This window comes from Ochlerotatus camptorhynchus, unplaced genomic scaffold (genome assembly GCF_037179485.1).
Source record: "Ochlerotatus camptorhynchus isolate MF236.1 unplaced genomic scaffold, CSIRO-AGI_Acam_v1.1 ptg000043l, whole genome shotgun sequence".
NCBI lineage: Eukaryota > Metazoa > Arthropoda > Insecta > Diptera > Culicidae > Ochlerotatus > Ochlerotatus camptorhynchus.
In genome coordinates, this window is record NW_027040534.1 from 836,355 (window position 1) to 847,448 (window position 11,094).

At 42.6% G+C, this 11,094-nt stretch overlaps 1 protein-coding gene across 11 annotated transcripts in view; it reads right to left on the reverse strand.

The window, feature by feature from the left end:
- spen (split ends) overlaps positions 1-11,094 on the reverse strand; it is a 230,406-nt gene that overhangs the window by 5,370 nt on the left and 213,942 nt on the right. For 9 of the 11 annotated variants that reach the window (XM_065237402.1, XM_065237385.1, XM_065237393.1 and 6 more), the window contains 7 exons: positions 9,026-11,068; positions 8,827-8,963; positions 8,158-8,238; positions 7,908-7,984; positions 7,660-7,832; positions 7,229-7,588; positions 6,744-7,144 (listed from right to left, as the gene is read on the reverse strand). In XM_065237402.1, the coding sequence (XP_065093474.1) occupies positions 6,744-7,144; positions 7,229-7,588; positions 7,660-7,832; positions 7,908-7,984; positions 8,158-8,238; positions 8,827-8,963; positions 9,026-11,068 (3,272 nt within the window). The remainder of the gene's footprint in view (positions 1-6,743; positions 7,145-7,228; positions 7,589-7,659; positions 7,833-7,907; positions 7,985-8,157; positions 8,239-8,826; positions 8,964-9,025; positions 11,069-11,094) is intronic. The other 2 variants (XM_065237451.1, XM_065237415.1) reach the window with 1 other exon arrangement.

Below are 11,094 nucleotides of genomic sequence, written 5' to 3' on the forward strand. Positions count from 1 at the left end.
AAGGTAAGGATCTCGCCTTACAATATAATCGATTCTCCGTGTTCGTTTACATGACTTTATTTCAGAAGATGGAAAAGTCACCACGTTTTTTTACATCTGAGACGGTTGCTTGAAATTTTTTATTTTTCAAAAATTCTCGAGTGAAACACTATTTGTGATTAGAAATATGCCACCGCCGGATTCGGAAGGATATATATCCAAGTAACCAAAAGTTCCGCATTCAACGATTAAAATCACTTCCAAGTTCCATAAAGTTCAAATAAAGTTGCGACCGAACCTTCAAGTTCCATAAAGTTTAAATAAAGTTCCGACAGGACTTTCAAGTTCCATAAAGTTCGAATAAAGTTCTGACAAAACTTTCAAGTTCCATAAAGTTCAAATAAAGTTCCGAGAGAACTTTCAAGCCAGATGAAGCAATCTGCACAAGTCTTTATTAGTAACAAAATTTAATGTACGTAAATATGAAATGATCAGTGGCCCGAATAAATCATAATTCTTATATTTATGCAGTGCATCACCATTCTATCCAAACATAAAAAAATTAAAGAGTAATTTCCGGGATTTGAACCCGTGTATTCGGCATGTGATCTACGACTACTAACCACTGCGCCACAAGTGTGTTGGAATACCATGCGGGCAAACACCAATTTAAAATTCATCAAGGTGTTGTGTTTCGTATTCAAGTCAGTCAGCTGGCACTGAAAACTCCGAAAACTAAAGATTGAGTCATTAAATATCTGGACGCACTGTTTATTTTACTGCAGTGCTCCCAGCGGTCGGATTTGGAATGTTTTGACAGCAGTTTGTTTTGACATGTTTCCTTTTTTAGTGCTGAAAAGTTCGTCATGATTCATTTTGTTTAAAAAAAAGTTATACTTGATGGAACCCGCGAACCGAAAATTCATTTTGGACACCCACTTCGAAAAGTCGTTGAAATTGGCTAAATTAACCGTGTCCAGTGTTCTCAAACGTTTCCATGAGCGGAATACTATCGATCGGCAGGATCATAGCAAGCGTCGTAGTGGAACTAAGTATCGGAAGCTGCATTTGAAGGTGTTGAGAACGGTTAGGGCAAACCCAGGGCTGTCGGATTATGATATCGCGAAGAAATGTAATGCCAGGATTCGTCACCGAGAAGGATTTTGATCTTTTCGGGTCAGTAAGCTACCAAATAGGACACTGAAGCAGAATCTAGTTGCCAAAAGTCGTGTCCGGAAGTTGTATAATGAGGTTCTTACAAAGTACGAAGGATGCATCCTCATTGACGACGACACGTACGTGAAGATGGATTATGGGCAGCTTCTCGGACAAAAGTTCTGTAAAGCCACTGGTCGAGGTGATGACCCTAGCAAGTTCAAATTCGTTTTTGCCGATAAATTTGCAAGAAAGTTTAAGATATGGCAAGGTATTTAAAAAAACAGGTTTTCGGGGTTGGACTATGGATTCCAAAATGTACAAGCAGGAGGGCCTGGAAAAACGTATTCTGACCGACTAAATCAGTTCTTTATTGAAGGCCATCACATGTTACAGCATAGGGCTGTACCTTCGCAAGTGGACGCAGAATCCGATCGACCACCCGCAAATGTGGCCGACGGCCAATTCCAGTTCAGGCGCACTAACGTCAACGAAGTCACCAGGAAAATTTACGAGATTGGGACCAACGCGAAAGGGACGTATGAAATCCCCATCTCATTCATCAAGCTGCTCTGCCCGTTTATCCTCCCCCTCCTGACTCACCTGTTCAATGCGATTATCGATGCCTAAACTTTCCCCTCCGTCTGGAAAAAGGCCATCGTTACCCCAATACCGAAATCATCGAACCCTACTTCACCGAAGGACTTCAGGCCCATTAGTGTCCTACCTGCGGTGTCTAAGGTACTGGAGAAGATTCTACTGTCGCAAATAACGGATCATCTCGATCTATCCACACCCGCTCTTCTTGCCAAACACCAGTCAGGATACAGGAAAAACCACAGTACCACGACTGCTCTAGTCAAGGTTGCTCACGATATCCTCAACAACTTTGACGATAACAGGTGCACAGTAATGGTTCTTGTCGACTTTTTGTTGGCATTCAACTGTGTCAGACATGGTCTACTTGAAACGAAGCTGAGGAGGGAATTCGGGTTTTCAAAATCCGCGTGTAATTTGATTTCATCTTTCCTAGCGCAGCGAAGCCAGGTTGTAAACCTGGGTGGTACTCGCTCGAATCCCCGGAATCTCACCGACGGTACGCCACAAGGATCCTGTCTGAGCGCCCTGCTGTTTAGCCTATACATCAACTGGTGTGCTAAAATGCGAGTATCACCTCTATGCGGACGACCTCCAAATCTACATATCAGGCCCCGCAAGCGAAATTAACAGGCTCGTCGAAGCAATCAACCAGGATCTCCTCGCTATCGAACGTTGGGCCACTGAGAATCGTCTGTTTCCCAACCCAAAGAAGACGCAAGCTATAGTCTTTTGTAGAGATGGGGCCATAATCCCTCAAGATGACATCCGCTTCTGTGATGAAACCATTACTTTGTCGAACAAAGTTACCAACCTTGATCTCATTATGGACTCTAACCTAAAATAGACCGACCAGATAAACGAAGTCACCAAAAAGATCTACAATACTCTTCGTACGTTCAGGCGCTTCCGTGGAGTGCTTTCCAGACAGATTCGTATGAAGCTCGTCCAAGCTGTGGTGATACCGTTCTTCGCATACTGCGACGTCGTGTACTACCCAGGACTGTCCACCGCGCTCAAGGCTCAGTTGCATCGATGCTTCAAGTCGTCGGTGAGGTTTGTGTATGGTATCCGAGGGTGTGACACGACCAGAGAAGTGCGACACACCATACTCGGATGCGATCTGCCGGAAAACTACCACCGTCGTATCTGCTGCTTCATGTACGGGGCCTACCATGAAAGCCTCCCAGAGTACATCACGCAGTACACACCTAAAGGTCGGAACGAGGGAGCTAGATCATTTGTCCTACCGCATCACACCACAAGTTCCCGAAAAAGTGTTCTAATATTCGGAGCGACCACCTGGAACGCACTACCACTAGCTACAAGGCAGCAACGGACTCTCACGTCGCTTAAAGCGGTGCTCCACAGAGCTGATTAATTCTCTAGGCTAATACCAATAGTAGCTGTCGATTTAAGAAATGTCAAATGTTTAGATTTAGACTTTAATTTCATTCTTAACTCCCCACTAAACTGATTCAAAATGGTTGCATCCTTGACCTGATTTATGGTTCTGTAACTGACAGGTTTTCGTTATGCTATCAATAAATTACAAATTACAAATTACAAAAAACGTATGCTTCCGTAAATTAAGGCTCTCAATGCACCTGTAAAGTTTTGGCCTGTTTTGACAAGCTGTCACTACAGCGGAGAAGTTCTACAGTGGTATCGAGACAACGGGGCAGATTTCTTCGAAAAGGACATCAAGCGAGCCCTTAATCCCGCCCAATTGAGAAATATTGGGCAATTGTCAAACAGAAGTTGAAAAAAGGTGGAAAGGTGACTTGGGATGCGACAGAGATGAAGATATGGTGGAACAAAACGGCCGCTCAGTTTAGCCAACAGAGTGTCTAAAATATGATGAGTGGTATTCGAAAAAAAGTTCGAGATTTCATCCAAACCAAATCGGAATATTTTTTTTCTCTATTTTTCCTTTAAGTGCAATATATGAACTTCATTTTGGTTCCGAGTGGTAGATCTTACATCCCGTAATGTACCACGAAAAGGTGATCTACCCACTATACGGGGCTAACGGTTGTACGACAGAGAGGGCCGACTTTATCTCCCACGACGACAGTTTCACCATATTGGTTCTTTATTTCACAAACCTGCTCGTTGAACTCCACAACAAATTTCTTTGCGACCATTATTATGGATAACTATTGACCTTTTGCCAAGCATTCTGTAGTTGTGAGATCATAATTCGTTGTTTTAAAAGGAACTCAAAAGAGAAATGCAAGGAAATTGCAAGGAGAGTCTTTGACAAATTGAAAAAAAAACTTAAAGGAATTTAAAAGATAGGGGAAAATGCCTCTTATTTGAGCACATACATAAATTCAGCAATCGACTAAATTTTCAATAGCGTCCAAAAATATGCATTAGTTCTGTCCCAATGTCGCATTCATCTAGATAAAATTGATAATTAGCAGATTTTTAGCGATGGGCTCAATCTTAGATCCATAGGCCAACATTAGAGACATTTCCCCTATTCTGGGAAAATTATTTGATAACGCTAAGCTGAATTTACTGGAAAAAAAAAATCCTGAAAATCGGTCAAAATTTACACCAATATATTTAGAGATTGCAACCACATTCCCGGTTATTTCCCGGCTGTTTTTTTCCTTGGTTTGTTTTGCGTCGATCTTGTTTTCCGTACCAATGCTACCGACGCCAGGGAGGCAGCTTCCACACCTGGACACCCACCTAAATTCAAACATTAAAATGCAGTTACAAACAATATCAAAAATTAATTGGACCACTTATATTTATTTTGCATTCGTCAAAAACCATTTTCACGAAAAAATAGTGACTTTTAACTAAACAGCTTAAAAAAATACTAAGGTATTCAAAAGTGACCAACATCCATCCTTGCAAATAGGTGCAATATGCATAGACTCCTTGAGTCTGTTTGGACATGTTTCGTTGATAAGGGCATTGTACCAGTCGTGGTTCATCTAGTAGATAATTTGATCTGAACTCCAAGACAATTAAAATAACCTAGAACGTCTTATATACCGTGAAGACATCATATTTGACGCAGTTGAGGAAATATAAAATTTCATGTTGATTTAAAAATCAACACGCCATGGATTCCTTTGAAATTTTGCGTGCCACTACACTATTTGAAATATTTACTCAAAACAGCAATGTGTTTTCAAGAAAATTAATCAGTGCTAGGGTGTCCCAAAGTAGCTTTTCGTCATGAAACCTCGGGGTTCAACCTTCAAATTTAAAGCTTACGGTGATTCGAACGAACTTTTGTATGGCGGCAGCTCTGGGAAATGTTGTTTAGAGGCACAAGTTTAAGTTTTTTGAAAAAAGTTTTTTTTCTTAGCATAGAAGAAATGGATGTAATGTCTAATGCCCCTAATTTGGACCTATACATAAATTTAGCAATCGACTAAATTTTAAATAGCGACCAAAATTATCCATTAGTACCGTCCCAATGACGCGTTCATCTAGATAAAATTGATAAATAGCAGAAAAACATAGGGCAACATTTGAGCCATTTCCCCCATTTCCTTAGCACAGAGATAAACTAGCCCATGGCTAGAAATCTCCAAAATAAAGAATTAAAAAAAAAACGGTTCAAACTATAAGAAACAAAGTGTTACGGTTTGTTTTGTAAAACATGTTTTTTGTTATATATTTTTAATTCTCAAGATTTTTAGGTAAATTATGCCATTTAATCGATAAAAGTGGGTATCAAACATAATGTCATATTCAATCTAGTCCAATAGAAAGATGCGAAATATTATAACTAACAACTTTGGCAAAGGATGTATGTATTATTTTCTGTTTATTGTCAAAAAACAAACTTTTTGTTTATAACCATATGAGCGGTGAATAGAAACCCAACAACGATCAAGGGTTTTCATAAAATAAACTTAAGGGGGTATTCCCGATCTTTTTTTTCAAAAAAATCAAATTTTTTTTTCACGTTTTTTTTGTACTTTAGACTATATACTTTCATCCCCCCAAGCGGTTTTCCGATCAGCGAATTCGGTGTCCAGGCATAGCTGACTAATGGTAAGAACCCCCAAATGGTTTTAACTAAAGTCAAAACTTTAAACGCGTTTTTCTCGAAACCACATTTTTTTATCGGGCGAAGATTTTTCTCAGAAACTATAAGAGATATTGGCTTGAATCTTTGCGCATTTTGTTCCTTATTAAATTCTTTGGAGCTTCTCCCACTTTCAGCCAAAAATATTAACATTTAACATTGTTTGAAGCACCTTAAAGCTGCAAAAAAGCGGGCTAAAAATCGCCTGTTTTTTCATATGGCCGCCATTTTGTTAATTTGCAAGATTTTTTGCTGCCAACGGGAGAAGCTCCAGAGAATCTTATGCAGATTATTAATTTCATCACGAAATCTGTTTCAGATGAAGCCGTTCCAGAGAAAAGTCTTCGCCCGTCCAGGCGTTTGCGGCGAACAGGGGTCTGTTTGCCGCCATTTTGTGACGTCAATACTGTCTTTTTCTTATGTCGAAAAAAATTTATTTGTAAACTTTAATGTTCAATAAACAAGAATCCCAAAGAGTTAGGCGCAATACTATTCATTTTCCTTGAAAAAAAATTAATTGAAAAACAGGCCGAAAAAAGGCAAAAGATTGGGAATACCCCATTAAAATAAGCATTACTACCAATTTTTCATAACAAAGGCGAGTGTTTAATCAATATTTAATGCCTTAATAACATACAATCATATAATGCGTTAAATGGCCAGTATAGACAATTCGAAAAGTAAATATTTTCACTACGGCATGAGTGGTGAATGGGACCCCTGGTTACATGCACTAATATGCCTCGAAATCAATTTTACCAGCATTGTTTTGGATGTTTTATATTTTATCCACAATGACCTTCAAAGGCAGTGCAAAAATATGCTCATTATATTTATGAAAAGTAATTTTACTAACGTTGTGAACTTGCTCTAAAGTGAGCGGTGAATGAACACCACACGGTATATGTACCTAATAATAGTGATAAACACAAAAACAAATTCTACTTACTTGCATCTTCCGTGCGACGCCATCGATTTGTGCAGGCTCGAGCCGCATTCGCTGAGCAATCCGTAACGGGGGCGTTGTACCGTCGCTGTTGCTCGGCAGTGAACTGCCCGCCACGCCCGGATTGCCGTGCACAAAGTGCATCTGCACTGCAGCCTGATCGTTCTTCAGAGCCAGCAATCCTTGCCACATGACCGGATAACGTTGCAGTAGGGCCTCCAGCGAATCACTCTGTGTCGGTGGTGGACCACTAGCAGGCATCTGGACGGCCCCGACAGGAGGAGTCGATGTCTGAAGGTTTCGTCCAGCAGCAGCCTGTTGTTGTTGAGTCATCGATGCCGGCATACTTCCACTATGGGCTGGCAACGGGGCACTCGAAACAGGAGCGGCGGCCGCTGCATGTCCTAATAGGGAAGGATCAAAGAAATCATTCAGTTCGTAGTCTGTTTGCCAGCATGTATAGGGATCGATGAACCGATCGTAGCTACCTGTCAGCGTGACGCGATCCCTCTGTTGCTGCAGCTCGCGATCACGCTGCTGCTGCTGTTGTTGAGATTGTTGTTGTTGATCACGCTGCTGCTGCTGCTGCTGGATTTGTGCAAGATTAGCCGGTGATGCTGGAGGCGGAGTCTGACTGGGTGTTCCGGGATAGGATCCCGGAGGGAATCCTGTACCGGTGTTTACCAAACTGTGTGGTCGGTGAGCTGGTGGTGGCTCAGCACTCATAGCTCGTGGCGGAGCATTAGATCCAGCAGCTGCCGGATCGTAGAACCGCGTGTGGAGGGAGTCCGAATAATTATGTGGAATGCGAGCGCTTCCTATGTATACTTGTGCCACTTGTGGTGAATCTGAAGATTTGATATGAAACAGTTTTAGTGGTCGTCAATTATTTACGACTAGTTATATATAAATATTATACCTGTGGAACGATCTCCAGGGCTCTGCAAACTGTGAGGCACAGGCACGGCAGTCGTTACAGGACGTGGACCACTCGGTGGACGGCGTAATTCGAGAGGAGGGCTCGCTGCCACACTTTCTTCCATATCAGACAGTTCACGTTGCTCCATGGATCCGGCCAACATTGGAGACCTGCTGCTTGCCGAGAAGGATTGTTTATTTAGAACAAATTTAGAAAAAAAAATGTTTGCACAATTAAAAACTACTAACCTTGGTATAATACTGGTTCTGCTGTACATGTACTTGGCAAACTCCCGTGGCATCCCACCGCGAAAGGAGGCATCGTTCTGTAAATAGAAACACAACCGTTAGATTCAAACCACAGGCATTTGCACAAAAGGTATGAAAAAAGGAAGCTAATATAATAGGAATAATAACGTTTAATAGGAACACAAGTAGAGAACCGGAAGATCAAATCGATAGTTCTAAACATTCAAATATTTACTGATTGTACTAGTACCGGTGTAATTGGCGACGTTTGCTGCTGATGAGCCGGCGGAGGACTTTGTCCGCGAGCGATGAATCCTGCCAAATCTCCATGCTGCAGCATACATAGAGAAGCAGCAGCAGCGAGTAGTTGAGGATCCGTTACGAAGCATTCAAAGAGAGGTGGAATCGAACTTAGCTACGTTGAAAGAGGTGTTCAAAAACTTAAAATTGAACCTTTTCACAAACAAAACGAAAAAAACGATCTATGGTACAAAATGTTCAAGGCAAAAATTTGCTACGGAGCAGAAAACTATGTAAAATTGGATCCAAAATACTCGAAATTTTTCGCTCCGTAGCGGGATTTAGCTAGGTCAACAATTTTGTGTCATAGATTGATATGAACGGCAACTGGGAGGTCAAAAAGTAATAAATCATGATCTGAAATTATGTTAAACTTACTTATCTGTAAAAAAAACATGAGCTGTTCTTGATAATTGGTCACAAACATTATTTTTATCTATTGCAACACTAATGTTAGGACAAATTCATGAACATCTGATCTTTTTTTTTTATATATATGTGTAACAACAAATCAGAGCTTCATAACATTTTTATAATCATTATCTAAAGCTCTCTTTCCGGACACCAAAAACTTCCATCCCACCTGAAAACTAAACTCCAGTATACAAGCTCTACTAACCTGGTTCGTTTCGTAAGCCACCTGGGGTGGCACGTTCAATCCCGGCTGTTGGATATGTCTCAAATGGGACGCCGGTGGTGGTCCCGGTTGTCCTTGCGGACTGATCGGTGGCACGGCAATGCGAGAACTGCTTGCACCTGAAGAAAGATAACATATCGATTAGCATCTACTACGTACGGACAATCAAGTGTAATCTTACCTGTTACAATCGGCTGTTGACTCTGCATATGGGGTTGCTTCAGCGGTGGGCTAGCAACAGCTCCGGTGAGAATCTGTGGTGCCGGATGCAGATGGGGAGAAACTCCTTTGCCTGGCTGAATCGTTAACAGCTGCGATGGAGAAGGTGGCGGTGCAACCTGCTGTTGATTACCACCGACCGGTGGAGGACCTGATACGACGTGATTCGCCTTCATCAAGCCAACTGGTTGATTATGCGGCAACGAAGATAGTTGCTGGAGAGGTAATTTTGCTCCCACAGAACCTGCTGTCTGCTGAAAAACCTGTTTTCCACCAGCGTGGACGGATTGCATATGAGCAATGGTTTCAGGACCAACCTTATGCTGCTGTATCTTGATCGATTGCCCACCATGGACCGTCGTGACAGTTTTGTGTACCACCGTAGGTTGAGACTGAATCGACTGTTGTTGTTGATAATGGATCGGAACTCCGCTAGCACTGGAGATTTGGATAGTCTGGGTTTGCTGCTTTCCAAGCATGCCCTGCTGCTGTTGTTGGGGTTGACCTTGGCCAAGCTGCACTGGTCCTTGATGGATAATCTTCCCGCCACTCTGCAGCACAGTTGTATAACCGGTAGGAATCTGATGATGTCCTGGTGGTGCTTTACTGCTGTGGATGATGATTTGCTGAGGGCCAGGTTGACCTTGATGGTTCAGTTGCGGTGGTTGACCTTGTTGTTTGTGGACAACTTGTGGTGAATGTGGTTGCTGAGATTGTATTTGTCCCGGTTGACCTTTGTTGTTGGTTATCACCACCTGATGGGGCATTCTCGGAGACATGGGAATATTTCCCATTTGGGAATTCTGAGGAATATTGATCAATAGATTTCCACTTCCAGGTGGATGATGTACTGCTGAGGGATGGCCTTGTTGTTGTTGCTGCTGCTGCTGCGGTGGCCCAATTTTATTGATGATCGTGTGCTTGTTAATTGTCATTTGTTGTTGTTGCATCTGATTTTGAATGATGATCTGCTGAGGACCAGCTTGTTGTGAAACACCTTGAGGTGACATATTTTGAGGAGGAAGCTTCATGTTTGTACTGGGATGAATTTGCTTTCCAGTGGTGGTATGAATAGCTCCCGAAACTGTTCCCGGTTGCTGAGACATGACCGACTTGTACACGATCTGAGGCTGACCTTGCGAAGATGGTGGATGAGCCGGCTTGCCAGCTTGTGATTGTTGATTCATGATCTGCTGTGAACTTAACATGTGGGCTTTCAACGAATGCGATTTTGATGAACCTGGTTGCAACACTGTCGGAAGCTGGGACATTCCTTGACTCAGAGGATGCTGTATGACAACGGTTCCTCCGGTAGCATGTGGCGGCTGCACGACGACAGTGGGTGCCGAAATGTTCGGATTTTGAGATGACACAGGTAGTGGAGTACTTTGCTTAACCATAGCAGCAGAAGACATCTTTTGGGCCTCCATCTGTTGCGTAGGATGCGGAGCGACCGTAGTGTTGGGTGTGGGTACTCTTGTCATTCCAGGTGATGGAGCCAATCCCGGTGTTGGAGTTCTATTTGGGACTGGTGATGCCGAGGCGGATATCGATGGAGTTGGTGACGTTTTCATTTCTGCATTTGCAGCCGCCGCAATGACCTTCTTTAATGGCTGTGGAGCGTTCGGCATTGGCACATATTGACCTTCTTTGCTTGTTCGCACCACAGTTAACTCACCAGTAACCGGATCTATTAATGCTAGCGAACTTGCTTGAGTCGAACCAAGCTCCGTTTTCACCTCATCGGCTGACTTCGGTTTCTCTTTCGATTTGTCAGCCAACGAAGCCATCTCATTAGGCCGCGTTACAGAAACACTCGGCGTAACCGGTGCTGTAGCAGACAAGGTGCCAGCAACAGACGTTTCATCAACCTTACCATCGATTGTACTAGGCCTGGAAACACCCATTGGGCGCTCGTCGTTACTATCGTTAGATGTTTCAGAAATTTTGCGGTCTTTCCCTTTACGTCCTGCACGGGGAGGTTTGCGAGCATCCGGACTCATAGCTGGTAAAAAAAAGTAAAAAGAAAGA